The 22,518-nt window shown below is 36.5% G+C and overlaps 1 protein-coding gene across 1 annotated transcript in view; it reads left to right on the top strand.

Moving 5' to 3' along the window:
• Positions 1-3,520: 3,520 nt before the first annotated feature.
• The window catches only part of LOC150076146 (calmegin-like), a 308,067-nt gene continuing 289,069 nt past the window's right edge, over positions 3,521-22,518 (top strand). The window contains exon 1 of the mRNA XM_090387267.1: positions 3,521-3,720. Within this exon, the coding sequence (XP_090243393.1) occupies positions 3,521-3,720 (200 nt within the window). The remainder of the gene's footprint in view (positions 3,721-22,518) is intronic.

Genomic DNA, 22,518 nt, shown 5'->3' on the forward strand with positions numbered 1-22,518 from the left:
CACAGTTAACTTTGAGCAAGACATGACTGAAGAAGAGAGTAGTGATAGTTTTGGCTGATTTTTGTCATTGTGTGAAGAAGAGGTAAATTAATAATTACTAGGGAAAAGATGAGAAAAGAATCGTATTGATGTCTGGAACAGATCTCCCCCTCCCTCCGAGGCGGTGCAGAATATTTTCGGGTAAGTCAACCCTTATTGTTTAATAACAAACTGTATTAAATCACCCAAAAGCCGAACCTATTACCTGCATACGTTTTAATGCATTTATAAGACATCTTTCCTCACATATATATATATATAAATATAACCCGACAATTGTATTATTTTCTTAGAACTCAGTTTAATTGATAATGCAACTTATTAATTTTAATTGTTAAATATTAATTACACTATTAAGTCAATATAATTCCCTGCTCAAGTATTTGAACAAGGTTATGTTATGACAAACACAAAGAATTTTGTACTTGATAGAGAATTAGTGTAAAAGTCTCATGAAGAACATTACAAAATTATAATATTGCTAAAGCAAGATACTGCTTGTATCCAGTTAGTTTACTTAACATTTACATACCAATTAATCTAACTTATGTACCAATTATATTGTACTCATTTGTATACATATATGTTAAATAAACCTTGTTGTTTGTTAATAGTTATGTCATGACCATTCTTTCTAGATACATACAATTCACTGAACAATCATTTTTTAAAAGAATCATTAATTGCGGCATCTAGAGTGAGCCCTTAGCTAAGAGGTGCCCCGGGATGAAAAACACAACGCGTCTAGATGTTGCAATTTGCTCTTTACTTCTCGGAGTAAATTTAGAACACTAGATTAATTTGTCCTAACTAAATTGCTAGTCGATCAGATCGAAGCTCAGGCCTCCTGGAATGCTAATGTTAGTGATGAGTTTGTCAGGAAACCATTTTATATACACTTGAATGTTGAGTAATTGTAATAGTTGATTGTCTTAATCGCTAGGTGATAAAGGTTTTCCGGCGAACGCACTATAACAGGAGAGCTTGTGAACACTGTTGCTAATCGTGACCAGGATGAAATGTGCTTTTGCGGGATGAAAATCCTGTTTTTTTATATGAAAGCTTGTGAGTTATCAGGATTACTGTAAACGGAAGAGCAAAGCACAACAGGAGAAGCTAGTGAATAGAAGACAAAATAAAGAGATTTCTGTTGTAATAGAAAGAAAAGGAAAACGTCTAACACTAATGATTTTGTGTGTATACAGAGAATGGTTAGAGGCATTTTATTAATTTTCTTTTTCAGCAATACAAATAACACAGTCCTCAAGTACATACATAATAGTAACACATAGCAACTAGAAGCATCTAGAAGTAGTTAATTGATTTGTCAAAACAAATAATAATAATAAATTACAAAAAAAAAAACAAAATCTAGTTGCTATATGTCAGAAACTCATTTTGTTTTAGCATTGATCAGTACTAACAGTTTAGTTCTGTTTCAGCTACGTAAAGGTAAGTACACTGTTTTGGTGGGACCTTCCCACCCCAAATTTTATTCAATTATTATTAGAGTCATCTAATTTAACATAGACACTTATAAATCCAACATGGAAGAACAAATCCCACAAACTTCAACCAACCTTTCTGCTGCATTGTTTGATATGCAACAAACACAATCCCCTCCAGAATCAGGCAGGCCGCATGTGGCTAATATCACAGGTTACCTAAGTTTGGTGCCTACCTTTTTTGGTACAGATGAAGGCCCATCTGTCCAATATTTTTTTGAAACTTTAGAAAGCGTAGGGAAATTAACGGCTTGGCAAAATTCAGAAATGATAGCCATTTCAAGATCAAGATTTCATGGTTTGGCAGCAGAATTCCTAGCACAATCCACTGAATTGCGTAAGGAAGAAAATTATAATGTGTTCAAAAATGCTTTCTTAGCTCACTTTGAAAAAACGGAACACATAGTCACTTGTTTAAGTAAATTTGCTAATACTGTGCAAAAACCTGACGAAAATGTCGCCAGCTTTGGAGCCCAAATTCAAAACCTGGCAAGAAAGGCGTTTAAGATACAAAATGAAACCCCCGAAGCAAATTCGATTTTAGATCAGGCAATGTTAGCCCAATTCCTTAGGGGTGTTTCAAATAAAATTAAAAGGATAGTCTTGTCACAAAACCCCCTCACTTTCCATCAAGCAATTATTATCTCGAAACGAGAGGAGACAAATGAACTTTTTACAGAAACAAAACACAGACCAATTAATGCCATCTATTGTCAATCTAATATTGAAGTAGTCGGTAGCCAGCAGGATAATTATTTTGAAAAATTTATTAAACCTTTACAAGATGAAATACTGGACTTAAAACAATCACTTAAAGCATTAGCTGTAAGTAACGTTACATGTAATCATTTACAAACCCCAGTTAATGAAACGGAACAATGTCAAAATCATGATGCGGCAGCCTTCCCACCTTTTCCCACCTGTATTTACAGAGCGCCCAGCATTACGTATTTGCAGTCTGAAGAACGAAGAGATGCTATGCACTCAGGCGTCAGTAGCAATGAACTCGCCCGACGTGATTTTGCTCCGTGCTATGCTAGGAAGCATGTATACAGTAATCCTACGTACCAGGCAGAGCAGGGAGAAAGATGCTATATGCCTGGCGGTCGCTGCGGCAGCTCCCGACTGATGCCAAATTATCCTAACCATCCATGCACGAGTCGCGGAGCACGCGAATACACTGCGTTACCAAAATATCGGACGCTTTATGTTAACAGACAAAGTGGTAATTTTAATGGAAATGGGGTTAGAAATACAAACAAAATGTATTATAATAATCGAAATAGGACTAATATGAACTCTTATACAGGGGTAAGAAAAGAAATACCTAGAAATAAGTTTAATCAGGTACAAACTCATCCTAAAGCGATTTTTGGTAGGCAAATTAACCAGGTAGATAATGTAAGTTACAGACAAGATAGAGATAGGTATTTATGACATAAATGGGTGTGTGAAGAAAATAGAAGGGACTATCAGCGTCATAGAACTGTTTTACCAGGTCAAAATTATTATAGAGGAGCTAAATCGTATGCCAACCACAAAAATGTACAACATGGAGTTTATATTTTAGATAACGATTCTCAATTGCCGTTGATCATGGGATCAGTTCAAAATGTTGAGGCTAAATTTTTGGTAGATTCAGGTGCTAGCGTAACTTTAATGAGTACAGACTTATTTAATAAAATTAAAAATGATAAATCTCTAAATCCAAGAGCTCCAAACTTGACTGTAACGGGTGTTTCTGGATATGTAGTACCGATCCATACTGAAGTTACAGTAAACATTAAGCTGGACAGTGCAAGTTTTCAAGATAATGTTTTGGTAGCTAATGGAAATTTCACAAGACAGTATGACATTATATTAGGATTGAATGTTTGGAGACGTTTTTCGTTCATAATTGACTTAGGTAAAAAATGGTTCGCTCGATCCCATTGAATATTTGTTTAAGAGAAGTAGGTGTTAGGGAACGAAGTATTATGAGTTCTAAACCTGTGGTAGCTAAGCTCACATGTAAACATGTGCTACCAGGTTCGTCCAAAAGGGTTGTGACAGCATATTGTAACCAGCTTGCTGTTTCCACAGAACAACTGATGTTAACAGAACCTAATTATAACCTTGGTCGTGAGGACTTAGCTGTCCGTTGTTCAGTGGACAAAGTAGAGGCCGATGGATTAGAGTCAGTCCTGGTGGCAAATTTGTCAACTGAGCCTTTATATCTTCCAAAGGGGATGGGAATTGCTAGTTTGGAAAGGGTTGAAAATAATCCAGTTACTTTTGCAGGTAAGGAAGTAGAAGAAAATAAGACATCTCCTGTGACTTTAAAAGATTTTAAATCTTGATCATTTGACTGGTGATCAGAAACGTAAATTGTCAGACTTGTTGTATGAATATAGAGATGTTTTTGCCAAGTGTCCAGCTCAGCTAGGAAATTCAAAAGTATTTAAACATAGAATTAAACTGACGGACAATATACCGGTGAAGCAGTCAGCTTATAGAGTTCCTTTCTTGTTGAAAGATGAAGTTCGAAGGCAGGTGAATGAACTTTTGGAATCCAACATCATACAACCAAGCCATTCCCCATACGCAGTGCCAATAGTTCTAGTCAAAAAGCCGGTTTCTAGTTATCGGATGTGTGTGGATTTTCGAAAATTAAATTCAAAAATTTCTGATAATTATTCTTTCCCTAATGTTAGTGAAGTACTTCAACATCTCGCACAAGCGCGTTATTTTACTTCACTTGATTTACGAAGTGGATTCCACCCAATTGAGGTGCACCCAGCTGATTGTCACAAAACTGCCTTCACTACTGGAGTGTCCTTATTTGAGTTTTCTCGAATGCCGCATGGATTAAAAAATGGATTTTCATCACTCTTGAAAGCCTTATCATTAGTGCTTCATGGACTCGGGGAAGATTCGATTTTCGCCTACCTTGATTATATAATTATTGCATCGCCCAACCTTGATGTGCATCTCTTGAGGTTGCGAAAGGTTTTCCAGCGTCTGAGAGAATACGACCTTAAGCTAAAACCTAAGAAATGTGAGTTCCTGAAGGAACAGTTAAAATATGTTGGGCATTTAGTCAGTTCTGAAGGCATTCGTCCAAATCCCGAAAACAGTCGCCGTTCGAGACGCTCGTTCCCCACGGAACGTAAAACAAGTGCGATCTTTCCTAGGAATGGCAGGTTTCTACAGAAAATTCATTCCAAATTTTGCTGAGATAGCGAGACCCCTTACTCCGCTAACAAAAAAAGAAACACCTTTTGTTTGGGACTGTTCCACGCAGCAAGCTTTCGATCAACTGAAAACTGCCTTGACAACTAAACCTCTGTTAGTTTTTCCTGACTTTACAAAACCATTTGTCTTATCAACTGATGCCTCAGCATACTGCGTAGGGGCCTGTCTGGAGCTTCAGATGGATGAAGATACAAGACAGCCAGTTGCCTATGCTTCCAGACTATTAAAGAAGTCAGAATTGAATTATAGTACAACAGAGAAAGAAGGTTTGGCTATTGTTTTCGCAGTCACAAAGTTCAGACCTTTTTTAGTGTCCAATCATTTCACCCTGATAACAGATCACCAACCCTTGAGTTATTTGCTCAATTTGAAGAATCCTTCCCCCTGCTTAGTGAGATGGAGCATGCTTTTACAAGAATACGACTTCCAAATTCAGTACCGTCCTGGTAAAGTACATTCAAATGCAGATTTTCTTTCAAGGCCAGTGTTAGAAGAGGATGAAAAGAAAAAAAGGCCAAGGAAGGCTAAAACAACTGAGTTAGTAGCTCCCATATCAGCTGATTTAACCATGGAGTCATTGGTGATGCCCCAGCAACAAACCAGAAATTTAATTAAAACCCTGCAAAGAGAAGATCCAATTTTGCAAAAGTTAATTGAACAATTGGAAGGAATACCCCAGGCATCAGCAAAAATCCCAGATTCCTTCTATTTATCAAAAGAGGGAATACTATATCACTACACTTTATCTGATCCTGGAGCGACAAGAGAAGAGCCAACAGAACAATTAGTAGTCCCCGTTGGCTTGAAGACAGAGGTATTGAAAGCATGCCACAACAACGCTCTGAGCGGAGGCCATTGGTCTCTACAGAAGACATTAGAGAAGGTAAAAAAGAATTTTTTCTGGATTGGGAGGTACAGCGACATTAAGAACTATATTGAGTCATGTCCATCGTGTATGGAATGTAAAGGGTACAATCCTAAAGCTAAAGCAGCTCTAATGAGAGTTCCCAGTGAAAATTCACCTTGGGTGCGAGTATCATTAGATATCCTAGGACCTCTTCCTATGTCCTTGAGAGGATACAAATATCTATTGTTAGCAGTGGATAATTTCACTCGTTATGTTGAAGCAATTCCACTCCAAACTCAGAAGGCAGACAAAGTAGCCACAGCATTTATAAACAATGTGATAGCGAGGCATGGAATTCCTAAATACATACTCACTGATCAAGGTACAAATTTCATGTCCTCATTGTTGCGACAAGTGTGGAGAAGTTGAACATTCATAAACTCCATACATCTAGCTTCCACGTTCAAGGAAACACAAAAGTTGAACGTTTGAATCGCACTTTAGCTAACATTTTATCGCATGTCGTAAATCAGACCCAGATGGATTGGGATCAGATGGTTCCATTGGCTGTGGCTGTATATCATGCTGCAACTCACAGTTCTACTCAAGAAACACCCAACTTTTTAATCTATGGCAGAGATTTAGTGTTACCTTCAGATTTATGGCATGCAAAATTAAGGCAAAGTTACGCATCTTTAGAGAACTATTCAGAAGAAATGTGTGCACGACTCCGTAGAGCTTATGAAATGGTCTCTGAACATTTGGAGGAAGCAGTGCAGAAGCAAGAACAACGTAGAGCAGCAGTGGCTGTGGATAAGAATATTCGAGTAGGAAGTCTTGTTTACCTTTTCACTCCTAAGGTGAAAGTCAGTACCACGAGGAAACTGGCTCGATTGAGTACAGGACCTTACAGGGTAATCAGTCAACCTTCATTAGTAAACTATGAAATACAGAATATAAATAAGCCTAAGGATAAGCAGATTGTACATGTGGACAGATTGACAAAGGTAGTAAATAGAAAAGTGTTTCCTGAACTTAGAGTAGAAGAGTCAGAGGAATCAGAAGATGGTGAAATACAAGATCAATCTGGTACAGAGACAGTGCCAAAAGAAACATGGATCTTTGATGACCCCATAATAGAAGAATGTGGTTTAATCCCACCCATAGACCCCAACCTGTGTATTTGCAGCCAGCTAGAACTGCACCTATTTCAGAACCTTTGACGACATCTGCAAATGAGAACCAAAATAGGCCGTCAGTGATAAAACAGTCTGAAGAGACAGTTGAATCTACCCATAGGCCAGCACAGACACATGAATATAATTTGCGCAGTCGTAGTCGTGTAACTCACACACCATATGTGGTAACCCTTAATCCACCGTCACAAAATTAAGTGAGAATTCCCGAATCAGCTTCTGACAGTAGAGTAGGAACAGAACATGGAAGCTCCTCTCATGAAACAGAGATGCAGAGCGGCAAACCTTCAGATCAAAATACAGAAGAACTTGGAAGTGCAGCTCAAGCTGATCAACCCAGTGGATTGTGATAGGACTATTCAGTGGATGTTGGGAAGTCCACTTACCGCGAGGTTAAATACACCAAATAATGACAAAGGCCTTGATTTGGCAGGTCTTATAAGAGATGCGTGGAGAGATTAAAACTATAAAGAATCAAAATTGAAATTTGTGAGAAAAAGAAAACAGTATGAGGAAAAGTTTGTTATTATGTTTCCTCCGTCTCTAAAGAAAAGAAGTCAGTTCTTGGAAAGGGAAAGTTATACAAGAATGAAGATTCCAGTATCATGCTAAATTGATGCATTATGTCCTGTGACGAATATGGCATTCGGCTGAAGATGATTTGATTATAAGCTAAGAGATACATTAAATGAAGCTTCCGATTAATTAGAGTATCAGACCCATGAAATTTTTACTTGCAAAGGGAAAAGAAGGTTAGTTTTCATCAAACTCTATCATGGTGTTCATCAGCAGTTTTGTTATGGATGATGCAGTGAGCAAAGAGGATTAAAGGATGAAGGTGAAAACATGGAAAGAGAATCTTTATTTCAAATAAAAACAAGAGTTATTTTCAGGAGTTGTTTAAAAAAAAAGTAAAAGAAGATAAGTACTAGAAATCTTATTCAAACTTGACCATTGAGGAAAAATATTTTCTTATGGAACCTATATTAACATCCTCTTCCACAAAACATGTTGCAATCATAGGCCAATGTAGAGAGGAAGGTTACAGTGGATACTTGGGCCTTTTGGGTGCACCCCTGGTTTCCTTTTGTTTTCTCTCTCTCTCATTGCATGACTGAAATTTCACTACAAGAGAAAAGATTCTGAAAAATATAAATATGTCTATATATATGTTTAGGTTTTTTCTTTTGAAGATCGGATGAAATAAGTGGCCTGAGGACGGCTGGTTCCGCCCAGTCACTGCTTGTTTTGTCGTTCCTCTGAAGAGAAGAGTAGAGTGAAATAAATAGTAACACCCATGTTTCTAGATGAAGATAAGAGAATCTTTCCTTGTACCATTTTGTAAAGAATACTCAACCTCATCCCGAGTTTAAAGTTTTGAAACAATATAAATCAGAGTAGTAGTTCCATAAATAATTATTTTTTTGAAAAGGAGTATATCCACTAATTGCAGTTTTATCACATATGACGTTAGAAGGGTTAATGATATTGTATCAAAGTAAAAAGGGTTTAGACAGTATACATATTTAGACAATATCAACTTAAAAAAAAAAAGAAAACAGAAATCAAACTGTTGAAGTATCGCTCTTGTGCTCTTGCCTTTGATAATCCAAACAGCTGATAATTAAAGCAGTGTGCTGATTGAAAAGATCAGAGCTCATTTTTTTCAAGTTTAGAGGATGGTTTCCAATTCCTTTTTTTTTTGGGAATCTTGTTAATCTGTCATGAGTGACTTGTGTGTTTCTGTTTTGAAAATAAAGAGAATCCATTTCTTTTGAAAAGAAATGAAAGGAAATAAGGAGGTGACAGTTTTGGAAAGTGAACAAGTACAAGAAAAGTGAGTGGAAAGTGTATAGATGAAGGGTAAAGGGCATGAGACCTCACCCCCTCTTCTACAAGTCAAAACAAAATGTGAAAAGATGAATAAAGGTTGTGAACCTAACAGTTAAACGAATTGAACAGGAAGAAGAAAGAAAGAGTAAATGAGATCCACTTAACATTTTACTATCTTCTTGCTCAGTAGCTTCAAGGAGATTTTTCAGAATTTATCAGGATGTCTCAGCTTTTATGTGCATGATGGTTATCCTTCTGAATGCAAAAAGTTCTCCCATTCAGAACTGTAGTGAACATTTAGTCTTTCTCATGCTCTGACATGGCGTTCCAGCCAACAATGAAGTACTATCTCTGTGAAATCACTCAAGGAATATTAGTCTGTCTTCACAGCCGACAAGTGTACTCAGTGGCCTTAAACTTTAAGGATTTGTGAACCCAAGAACTCTCTCTGTCTGGAGAGTTAGTGAGATATTCCCAACAGATGATGGTTGCACCATCAGAAGATGCTGAACTGTTAAACTATACAACTGGTCAGTTAATGTAACTGTCTAAATTTTTACAGTCCAATTTGTAGTCTTATAACTTTGCAAGAATAAGTTGGTACTTGCAGCCATATTTATTCAATGTATTCTTTAAATTTTGTCCTTTTTGCAAATAGTATATAGAATTTGCAATTATATTTGAGAATTTATATTATTATATAGTCATTTAGTGTTTAATGCTTACTATGTTTTCTTTTTTTAAAAAAAAGTAAATAAATAAGTGAGAACTGTTCATGTGTTTAGATAAAATTTTTTTTGCTGTTTGCTTGATATATTTTTAAATACATTCATTATAAAAGGATATCATATGTATTGAATATTTGTGTTGTCTCAGTTGTTAACTGTCATAATGAATAGTATATCTAGTGTCATATTATACTAATTATGTTAAAAAGAATAGATACTGATTCTTTGATTTTTTTGTTGCATGTAATACTATTGTGTTGAGCAATGGTGATATAAGGGAAATGTGACCAAAGAATTCTTTGAGAAGAAGTTCCAGTATTTTTCCATGACCAACAATGAACAATCCTATCAGTATTCCAGTGCTTCAATTGTCCTGCATAGAGAACAGTCAGTGCAACGATACTACAATTTGTGTTAATACAAAAGAATATATATATATATATTTATACAACATTGTTACACTATACTCAGGACATAACACCATTTAGTTTATGTGAAAATTTACATAAAATTATCGTTGTTTATTATTATAGGACTCAGAAGATTTTGAAAATTGTATGTAGACACATTATTTCTTTTTGTTTGGGGTACCATTTATCATAGTGGAGAACAATCCGAATTCTGTAAGGGGAGAGATGTCTGTGACTACATTTTTTTCACATCGGTAGATTTCATGTTACACGTATTTTTTTTAAAGAAACTTGAGAAATTTTGAGCTTGTGAAATTCTCTGCGCTCAAGAATTTCTTGCCCGTAGGGGGAAGGTGTGTGAAAAATATTTTCATTTTTCAGCCCTTTCGCTTACTTTCAAGAGGTAATTTTGGCCTAATGGTGCCTGATATGTTTTTCACGACCTGTACAACTAAAGGATATAACGATAGCGTCACTTGAGCTAAGTTTTTACTTTCATTTTCAATCACCCCAGGGGTCCGCTCGCCATAATACTACACTCAGTGACGTCACCTGTTCTCCTGTGTAACGGGAGCATCAATCACGCAAGGTCCCAAGAACGGTGTAGATTGTTATACGAGTGAAAATTAGCAGGACAAGACACAGCAGTCTTGTGTAACGAGACCTTTATAAACATATTAGCTTCGACACTCTGTGCATGGTACAATATCCATTTAATCCCCCCCCATAGTTGACTCGTGAGAACAAAACAATTCTTAGGGAGCTCAGTTGAGGGGATGAAGATATATATATATTTGAGAAGGGTAAAATAGGCAGGCAGGGACAGACACACAGTTAACTTTGAGCAAGATATGACTGAAGAAGAGAGTAGTGATAGTTTTGGCCGATTTTTGTCATTGTGTGAAGAAGAGGTAAATTAATAATTACTAGGGAAAAGATGAGAAAAGAATCGTATTGATGTCTGGAACAGATCTCCCCCCCCCCCCCCCCCCCCGAGGCGGTGCAGAATATTTTCGGGTAAGTCAACCCTTATTGTTTAATAACAAACTGTATTAAATCACCCAAAAGCCGAACCTATTACCTGCATACGTTTTAATGCATTTATAAGACATCTTTCCTCACATATATATATAAATATACCCCGACAATTGTATTATTTTCTTAGAACTCAGTTTAATTGATAATGCAACTTATTAATTTTAATTGTCAAATATTAATTACACTATTAAGTCAATACAATTCCCTGTTCTAGTATTTGAACAAGGTTATGTTATGACAAACACAAAGAATTTTGTACTTGATAGAGAATTAGTGTAAAAGTCTCATGAAAAACATTACAAAATTATAATATTGCTAAAGCAAGATACTGCTTGTATCCAGTTAGTTTACTTAACAATTACATACCAATTAATCTAACTTATGTACCAATTATATTGTACTCATTTGTATACATATATGTTAAATAAACCTTGTTGTTTGTTAATAGTTATGCCATGACCATTCTTTCTAGATACATACAATTCACTGAACAATCATTTTTTAAAAGAATCATTAATTGCGGCATCTCAAGTCAGCCCTTAGCTAAGAGATGTCCGGGGATGAAAAACACAATGCGTCTAGATGTTGCAATTTGCTCTTTACTTCTCGGAGTAAATCTAGAATACTAGATTAATTTGTCCTAACTAAATCGCTAGTCGATCAGATCGAAGCTCAGGCCTCCTGGAATGCTAATGTTAGTGATGAGTTTGTCAGGAAACCATTTTATATACACTTGAATGTTGAGTAATTGTAATAGTTGATTGTCTTAATCACTAGGTGATAAAGGTTTTCCGGCGAACGCACTATAACAGGAGAGCTTGTGAACATTTCTGAGAGAAAAAAACCATACTACCTTCGCCTGAGATCAACTAACTTAGCCACTTTGTGAAAATGCCTATAAAAATTCCTCTTGTCATTGTCGGGACTCGAACCTAGTTCTTTTAGATCCAGTGTGGGAAAAGACGGCAATTCTACCAACTGTGCTACCCATGAGGGTAAAGTGTAAAGTGTTCATTGTCTAACGGCCCCAGGGGGTTCCCCATCTCCGTGTTGTGTACTCTGTTTGTGAAACATAGAACACTGTGAAGGCCAGAGATTTTAAAAAGTGTAAGGTATATGTTTACGTTGTGTAAAGTCATGTTGTGTTGTTCCTCTGACCTTTTACCCATTCTGACTTGGGGCTGCAGGTCTAAGTTGTGATTGGAAGCCATGGTCAGTTTTTTTTATTTTTTTTCTCTTCTATTTATTCAGAAAGAGCGTTTCTCTGTCTGAGTATTTACTTAAATAAAAATAAATAACAATAAATTCCACGAGTATGAATTCCTCATCTGAAGAAGAATCGGAAATCGAAGACATAATTATGTGTACATCGAAAGCAATGAACATAATGATTAACATATTTTGTAGGTTTAATTCGCTTTCTAGTAAATGCAAGTTCCTGATACCGGTTAAAGGTGCTGGTTAGCTTGCTTTCTATGGGTGCATACTCAATAAGCAGGTTAACGTAAAACCGAATTTCCGTGTTCATATTCTAATGTTACCTTGGTTTTACACTTTCGCTTATTTGAATGTTTAAAAAGAATTTGGTCTAAACTGGATTCACTCTATCCTAGAATATACGATCAATGTGCCACCCAGTGGCGGACACTGGGTGGCACATTGATAACAACATTGATAACACATTGATTTCAAAATGATTTCTACAATTTTATAAGATGCAGTCATTCCGTCGTCATTTTGTTTGCGTGTTCTTGTTTGTTCTTTGTTTTTTTTTTTTTTTTTAAGGAGCATTAGCAACTAAGGCCATATTGCTCCGGGTTATGCAGTGGTCATTCCCTGACCTTTCCGCATCCTCCGTATTTGGTGGTGACGGGCTCGAACCCCGGTTTAATCAAGAAGCGTGTGCTACGCACTGCTGCTCCTTCCCACCTGGCTACGGAGGCGCCTGCGTGTTCTTAAATAAAGAAGTAACAGTGTTACGTTGCTTGAAATTCTATTTAAATTTTTTTAAATATTCGTTATGTTTACCAACTTTATTAGGATGTTTCCTTTTTAAGTGATCTAAAAGTCTTGATGGTTTCATAGCCTCATTTGAAAAAGAACTATTTTCAATAAAATATTTTCAATAAAACCATAAGCTAGATATCCTTCCAGATACTGTTGATAGTTTTTCTTTCCAGCACTTGACACGATTGTGATGGATTGAATAACTACAAAGAATTAAATAATAAAATATAAATTATTTTTTTTTTAACTCTCATAGCCCATGTCACTCACAAAAGCACTGTGGATCAAAAATAAACAACTTACACGAGGAAACAACAAATTAATACTAATTGTCGCTTAGAAAGTAGAAATAATAATAATATACCTATAGGTTAAAAATCAGTTGTCTCAGGGGAAAGGAAAACCCAATGAGAGAAATTAAATATTAAGGAATAAGATGTCGTCTGGTCGGGTTGAACTTGAGGGCCACCAACCATTGTAATACCCATGATTTTTCTGCCCCCAAAATCCAATTTTCGCCCCCGTTGAGAATCCCTGTTCTAAACTGATCTGCAGATCAGTTTAGAATAAAAATGGAAACAGCTCATATAATACTCATATTGCAACTGAGCTATTTAATATGATTGAGTTAAAAATAGTTATGAAACAGGTCAGGTTAAATAAATGTCCTAGTTGGGAATTAGTAGAAAATGCAATAATAGTTAAGTTATTTGAAATGTATCCTGAAATATTGTTAAATATGTTTAACAAATGGCTTTTAGAACCAGTTTTTCTAGAAATATGTAGGTTTACAATTTTAAAGATGATACTGAAACCAGGGAAAAATCCTACAGAGCACAGGTCAACCTAGGGAAGATATATGAGGGTCTTTCGAGTACGTAGGATGGTTTCGACAAATACACTTCAGGCAATAGCTGGTGTGCTACTCCTGGATTTGCATGTGATATAGAGGGATGGTATCATTTAAAGAAAGGCAAGGAAGTTAGCTTTATGGGAATAACTTCTAACATATCTGTTAATGTGAAAATTGAGATAAAAAGAATTTTAAATGAATTATTTAATATATGACAACGCAGGTGGAATGTCAGTACGACTGATTTAGTCATGAAATATTTTCTACCATATGTTTGCTATTTGTCATTAAATAAAAAATTAGCTTGATTTTTCCCAACTATGACGGCTTCTTTCATAATGACAGGTCATGGAACATTAAATGCAAAACTGTTTCAGTTGGATATAGCAATAGACAGTTTTTGTATTTGTGGGATTGAAGAAGATTGAAACATGTATTATTAGATTGTAACTTTTATACTGAAGAAAGGTCTCCGTTGTTTCAAACAGTTTTAATAAGTAATGTTAGTGAATTACATCTTTTTGTCTCACATATAGATAAATTTAATGCTTTTCAGCGTTTTTGTCATAATGTCTTTAGGAAAAGAAGACAATTGCTGCGAGCCACTCAGTAATGTCTCACTCTAAATTTCTTTTCCTTTTCTTTCCTTTTTTTTCTTCCTTCACCCATACCTTTTTTTAACCCATATTTTGGGGGTTTTATTTTAATTTATTAATTTTTATTTTTTAACCCATAGTTTTGAGTTTTTATTTTTATTTTATTTATTTATATATTATTATTTATTTTTTTATTTATATTTATTTTATTTTATTTTTTAAAATTTTATTTATTGTTTATCTATTTATTTTTATTTTATTTATTTATATATTATTATTATTTTTATTTATATTTACTTTATTTTATTTTTTAAAATTTTATTTATTGTTTATTTATTATTTTTATTTTTATTTATATTTTATTTTTTGCTGGTACTCAGAATTGGGCACCCTGAGTATGGTATTGCTGGCATCCACTGGTATGGCATACACGCTGGTGGATGCGAGACTTTGTGTTATAGCGCAGACTACTGGAACAAGTAGCTTTATGGGAATTTGGGTCCGGCTCCACGTGCTGCCGGACGATCATCACGATTCGGGGGGATACCTGCTTCCTGGTGGCAAACTGGCCTGACATAAACAACACACACACACACACACACACACACACACACACACACACACTAATATGTACATTATTACACTGTCAGCCCCTTAGGCATATGCCTATCTCCACGTAATGTGCCTGTGAAGGAATATAGAACCTTTGTAAAACGGGCCTGTACACATACATATACAAATGTACTTCTGCTCCTTAGCCTAAGAGGCTAGTGGAACACCATTCACCTCTAGTTTCCATCCATGGCACGAAGAGCCGGACCAGAGGGTCTGGAATCAGTACTCTTGCTGACTCGACCCAGTAGTCGCCTGGGCTAACCAGAAAGGGCCCAAGAAAAAAATTATTAGAAAAGGAGCACGAGGGAACAGTGGAAGAAGGGAAGGATAAGAGAGAGAAGTGAGTAATGTAGAAAAAGGCATCCTTCAAGCAGCAGGAGCAGCGGACGCAGCGAGTTGGGTAACTGCTCCACTGGGAAAAAGTAGTAGCGATGGGGAAAATGTATGTTGTCTTGTTCTGACCTCTTGGCTACCCTAAAGTAGCAGTCACTGGGACGGCTACTTCAGAGTACTGGACCGTGACTATGGGAAGATGGGCCAAGTCCAGCAAATTTACATCTATTCTGTAAGATACCTATCTTACAAGTTATTTTTAATTATTTTTCTGTCGGAATTTAAGTGTTTTTGTTTGTGAATTAATTCTATAAAATGGTGTTTGAGCAAAGAGGGAGCATATCGAAAGACGATCAGTATGTGTTCGTTTGATGTAGAGGCACAATACAGCTTTGCTAATGAAAACAGGTCCAGGAGAAAATATAAACAATAGAAGGTAACTAAGGGAAACAGGGCAGTTTACCCAAAATTGAACGGACGCTGTACTTCAGAGTGATGGAAGTTAACTTAAACTTCGGATAAGTACAAAGTGACCGACCCTGCGATGTGGTTGAAAACGGAAGGGCAACTAGGTCTGGCGAATAGCGTAGAAAAAAAAGGATTAAGGGATTAAAAGAGTGGCCATTAAGCGAAGTAGCAGAGGGAGGCAGCTCCGAAAACAACACGTGTATTCTGCGGAAGGATGGCTTGTCCATACAGAATGTTTCCAGAACAAAGGAGAGAAAATTGAGCGAATTAGAGTAGAGATGCTGGAAGAGAAAAGAGGACTGATTGGTCGAAAAAAAAAAAAAAAAAAAACAGGAGGGACAGTTAGAGCAAAAAGAAGAAACGCGAGGAGAGAGAGAGAAAAGAGGAGGAGGAGGTATGGAAAGGGGGAGAAGATAAAAGGTTATTTAAAAGTACAGTAGTTTTAGTAAAGGAGTGTGGGGAGTGAAATGTATTTAGTGGGGAGGCTGTAAAAAGTCTTGGATAGTAAAGGAATGCGTGAAGGAGCGTGGGACTACGAGAAGGCTTCAGAAATCGTCTGTGTGCAAGAAGCAGAAGCTACACATAGCGTCGAGCCCTTTTTGATTGCTGCATTATGATTAGGAGGATGAAGACAAAGCGAGTGTTATGCGAAGACCTCTAAGGCAGATGGCCGTTTGAAGGAGGCAGGAACCCTATCAAGGCAGTGGAAAGAGAAAGTAAGGAAGAAAAAAATTAAGTCATCTGGAATTTTGATTATGTTAAACGATAGGCAATAAATAGGACTGATAGATTGAGCTGTATGCGTTATTGTAGAAAAGAAATAGGACAGATAGAGAGAGAGAGAGAGAGAGAGAGAGAGAGAGAGAGAGAGAGAGAGAGAGAGAGAGAGAGAGAGAGTGAGTGTTATCTGTCTGCAATGTAAAAGCACATGTGGAGTTATGAATTAGGTGGTATTGTCATCAATAAAGAAAGTAAGTGCTCTGAGTGAAGAAGTCAATTTGTTTATAAATTGACTTCTTGTAGAAAGATCTTTAGGCCAAATAAGATTATGTGCCCTATTTTGGAGTTTATATGTACTAAGAGAGAGTGAAAATGGAATTATATAAATATATATGTATCCACACACATACACACACACACGCGCGCGCGTGTGTATATATATATAAATGAAACTTCCCTTTAACGGACAGCCATGGGGAATGAAATGAAAATCTGTCCGTTAGAGAGAAGTGTCCGCTAACAAGAAGTCTGAGGGAGAAAAAAAAATAAAGAAAAATCGTTAAACGTTTAATGTAAAATTAAATTAAAATATATACAGATTTTGCACAATATTTTTGTAAATAATATACATACAATTGTGCTATGCATATTATGACTTTATCTTAAGAAAAATACATACAGTAATCACTTATTTTTTTCTGCACCTTCTTCCGGCTGATAATTTTGTTTTCAACATTTGTGTGGAGTGAAGAAACCATCGAAAGTCCTTCAGTATCTTCTTCAGCGACGAAAAACATTTTTAAACGATTGATTTGTATGAGCGCTTCTTCTATTTTCATCGGTGGTTCGTCGTTAATATGTTCTTCGACAGAATGACCTCCTTCCATTTCTTCATCCTCATGAGGAACTTCTTGAAAAATATCGATGATAATGTCGTTGATATCTGGAGCACCATCTTCTGTAGTGGGGTTCGAGTCTATATTTTTGTAGCCAGGGTCACTTGTAGCGGAAGTATCGTACATTATCAATAGATGTTGAAGTTTTGGTTCTTCTTGGTGCTCCACATTGCTGTTCACAACTTCAATTTTTGCGTTTGAGAAGCCAGACTTTACAAAACAGTTCACGACAGTTTGTTTTCTAATTGCGTTTTCTGAAGAGGAAATCCACTGAATCGCATCTAGGATGCCGAGTTTCTTTGCAAGGCCACTCGCACATGTTACATCGTTCATGTTTGCAATGAGATGTCTTAAAACACGTTTTCTGTAGTGAATTTTAAAATTTTTTATTATCCCTTGATCCAAGGGCTGACACTCTGCAGATGTGTTTGGTGGCAGAAAAACGATTTGAATGTTGAACAATTCAATGTGCGGGTGAGCTGCAGCATTATCCATGAAAAGAATAATTTTTCTGTTTTGACGAATCATGTTTTGGTTAAAGTGACTTATCCATTCGCTCATGATATCTCGTGTCATCCACGCTTTTTTATTAGACTTCCAGTCAAAAGATTGAACTTTATCCCCTTGAAACAACGAGGATTTTGTGGTTTTCCTATAACAAGAGGTTGTTCAAAGTCTCCCAGCATATTTGTACACAATAGTACAGTCAAGCGTTCCTTAGAAATTTTTCCGCCCTGGCACTTTTCGTTTTTTAGACTCATTGTTTTTTCAGGAAGAGCTTTAAAAAACAACCCTGTTTCGTCACAGTTGTAAATATCCTTAGCTTCAAAATCACGACATAACTCTTCCAATTTGACGGTCCACTCTGTTACAACCCCAATATCAACAGATCCACCTTCACCACTTACGATTTTCCAAGAAATTTTATGCCGAGTTTTGAACTTGTCTAGCCATCCCACAGAAGCTTTGAACTCATTTACTCCCATAGATTTCGCAACCTCCAAAGCTTTTTCCCTAATAATAGGCCCATTAATGGGAATTTTTTTAGCACGTGCGCGACAAAACCACTCATACGTAACATTGTCAATTTGAAGTCCAACAGTTTTCGGGAATGATTTTTGAACCTGATCATTTCCGTGTTGCCAAAATTGTTTGAGCAGTTCATTTTTTTTCTTTATTTATTTATTTATTTATTAAATCTGTTTATTGCTCTGCCAAAGAGCCACCCCCTGGACAGCTAGAAGCTAGGGGGGTGATATTACACACAGAGGTTAAGACAGGGACATGTGCCTGGCGGTTACATGGGGCCCATGTATGCCTAACCCGACAGGTACAGAACTTAGTGTTTATTATTTTACATAATTAACAGAATTAAAGGATATTATTTTCTCTAAATTGCTATAAATTACATAAGCATGAGGGAAATATACAAAATATAAAGAAATGAGGCAGTCCTTCACCGGTTGTTACACGTGGTATCTCTTCAATTCTTCAATCTTGAACGTAATAGTGCAGCCAGGCGTCTTTGGAGTAGTAGATTCTAAGTAAGAGAGGACCAGTGATGGCTTCACCTATCTTTAACGGGATGCATTGTGGTGGCATTTTCCTTCTGGTGGCGTTTCATAAGTATATGTTTGTATATGTGTCCTTTAGCTTCTGACGTCTGTATGAATGCTGTTCGCAGAATCTATCCAGGTCGATGGCTAGATTGTTCATCAAATCTACCGTGTTTCCTGGGAACATGCGTCTCAATCCTTTCAGGTTGTTCAAGCTGATTGTGAGTGGGAGCCTTGGGTCCATTTGGATGTCGCTTAATTGCGTCTTCCCGATTTTGAATTTTGCAGCTAGATTGCGAACACTATTTTTTTGCCGATCATACGCATTAATGAGTTCGACTTTATCTTTTAAATTTAAATGTTTACGAGAAGACATTGTGCACTTCACACGACACTGAAAAAAACTGAAAACTGAAACTCAAAAGACGAAAGGCCGACCAAATTCACTCCGCCCCCTGCACACACCGAATTCATCAGAAGTTTTACACGTGCCTTAAAATTCTTGAAAAAGGGTTTAGAACCGCGACGTAAACCTTGATAAAATTCAGAGAATCGGAAATAGAAAATAGATTGAGGCAATATGTGGAAGAAAAGTTCCTAGAAAAAGGGCCGTGAGCTCTCCCGCAGCCCGTTATGGGGAGATCAAATTAAGTGCTAATCTAAACGAAACAGTGCAGATTGCCTGTCCGCGTCCGTTACAGAGAATGTCCGCTAGACAGAAGCTGAAAATACGTTAAAACCAATGGAGGTGAGTTGGGGAATTTGAAAATGTCCGTTGTAGAGAGATGTCCGTTAACGAGAGGTGTCCGTTAGGAGAAGTTTCACTGTATATATATATATATATATATATATATATATATATATGATGTACTTCAGTGTTTAATCCCCCAGTCAATCCCGTACGTCTTATTGCTTTCCAACGCCTGAGGTCGCTTCTACATACCATATAGTCATTGAAACAAGCACGTAGTATTCTTTGCCTCCCCGCAGTATACCGAACGACCGTCCCTACTCTCCGGCTTGCGAAATCAGTAAGTACGATTCATGACCGTCTCCTCCACCTCGCGATTTCAACTTTCAATGATCTTTAGTAATTTTTTACTATATATATATTGCTTATTATCTATCATTTCTCCGCCTCTGTCGGGTCAGCCATGATATATACGTTAGCATTACGATTAACCTGGCTTCCGAACATTAACAATAAACTAAAAACCTGGTATCTTTTTACCACGAGCTACGTATATTTCATGTTAGAAACAGAGGCCTTACTTTTTGCTGCATTTTGACTGATTTTGACGGCTGGCCCTCGTTAACGACGTTGAAATTATCTGAAGTACAGTACTAAGTACTTATAATATTTTTGACTTTCTGCGTTGCAGGTTCGAATTGTGTTATTTTATGACTGCCTTTCCATTTTAGCGGCGCCTCCGTAGCCAGGTGGGAAGGAGCAGCAGTGCATAGCACACGCTTCTTGATTAGACCGGGGTTCGAGCCCGTCACCACCAAATACGGAGGATGCGGAAAGGTCAGGGAATGACCACCTCATATCCCCGGAGCAATATGGCCTTAGTTGCTAATGCTCCTGAAAACCAAATAACAATAACAATTCCATTTTAGCTAATTGTTAGTTGATTACATTACCCGCTGTTCTCTCTCTCTATACTAAAAGCATAGCCTTCTATCGTTTATATATATATATATATATATATATATATATATATTACCTGCTGTTCTCTCTCTATACTAAAAGCATAGCCTTCTATCGTTTATATATATATATATATTACCTGCTGTTCTCTCTCTATACTAAAAGCATAGCCTTCTATCGTTTATATATATATATATATTACTGTAGAGGAGGAGGAGGAAGAATTGGATGATTTGTATTTCTCACATAAGTTAACTATGTAATAAACTGTGATATGTTATTGAAAAAATTACTAGTTATTCAACAGAGATATACACCGCCCATTAAAATAGCCACTGAAGCTTATCACGGAAACAGAAAATAAGAAAATCCTCATTGCCCAGAATCTTCTGAGAAAGGATATTATTGTAGTAAGAATAGTTTGTGGGCCTTGAAGGAGATGAGGATTCCAGTTGTTTAAATTGAAACTTAATAACAACTACCATAGTGGTTCCGAGGTAAATTGGAGTTTAGAACGTGATAAAAAATCGAATAATATATATATTCAAAAATGTATTTATATAGTTATATAAATAAATAAAGATAAAACAGAAAGACTCAGTTCCAAATTAGACTCACTCACCCACCCCACCCACCAGAGGTTGTGCTAAAGGGGTGGGTACAGGGAAATCCCTGGTGGTCCAAACCAGGAAGAGGGTAAAAAAAAGTAGAAAGATAACTTACTGTTAGCAGTAGGAAATCTTTTCCTGCTGCAAACCTTAGATCTAGCCTTAGATATTATATATCTTATATACATTATACAGTAGACTGTCGGCATAACGGCACCCCAAATAACGGAACATTTCAGCTAACAGCACCTTGAGATCGGATGTTTACATACTGCGCAGATGTCTTGCAGTGCCGAAAGAAGAAAAAGCATGTCACGTGATTACGGTATTTGTTTACATTCGCCATTTTGAAAGTGAATTCTGTACTGATCTCATGGATTATACTGCTGTTTTACATTTATTTTAAATTAAAAACCCCTCATTATCCTGAACATAATAAACCTCATTTAGAGAAGAAAAGAAAAATATTAATGCTTAGTCACAAACTTGATATAATCCAAGCTGTTACAGTAGGGTAACCGGAAAGTTAGTTTATATATCCATGTGTATTGTGTCTTTAAATTGCGTGTATTCTCTGCTCGATTTTCCTGTTTTGCTGAACGAAAACCACAGTTTCCGGGAGAAAAAAGCTTGCTGTCTACACCTGAGAACAACTAATTCAACCACGGAGTGAAAAAAGCTCCTTAAAGTTCCTGGCGTCACTGACAGGATTCGAACCCACGCCTTCTCCACCTGGTGTGGGTAGGATGGTGACAATGCCACGGTGCTGATTTAACTTGATGTTATTTTTAATATAGAAAATCGAATGGGAAATAAGTCGAAGTGTATTAATGGCATTAATACACTCCTACTAACGAATATAACATTGGATCGTCAACATGTTTATGTTTTTTATGTGTAGTCAGTGGTGGGATTCAACCTGTTCGTGCGAACCTGTTCCTAGAATTTTCCGAGTTCCCCGAAACGGTCCCTAAAGGCCATTTTACACCAAACGCCATGCGAGCTATGCTACTTTTGGTCCCTATTGGTTTTTCTTTTTTACCTTGAAAAGGGAGAGTAAGGTGATAAAGAACCGGTTTTTAAAATTTTTGATTCCCACCACTGTGTGTAGTTAATAAAATTGCATTCTTAATCTCTTTATTTCTTATTTAGTCTCATTATTTCTGCATTAAATATATTAAAAATAAAACTTTATAGATAACGGAAAAATCGAAATAATGGCAACTTGAATCCCCGAAGATGACGTTATTCTAAAAGTCTGCTGTATATAAATTAGGTACATTATCAACTATAAGTATAAGTAGCTAACAAGATCAGGAAATAAAGATAACATTTACAATGCACAGCAGCTTAATAAAAGTTCCACAGTCTTTTAGAAAAATAAT

The sequence above is a fragment of the Mastigoproctus giganteus genome, chromosome 13 (assembly GCF_048544385.1).
Source record: "Mastigoproctus giganteus isolate SK-2022 chromosome 13, ASM4854438v1, whole genome shotgun sequence".
Classification (NCBI taxonomy): Eukaryota; Metazoa; Arthropoda; class Arachnida; order Uropygi; family Thelyphonidae; genus Mastigoproctus; species Mastigoproctus giganteus.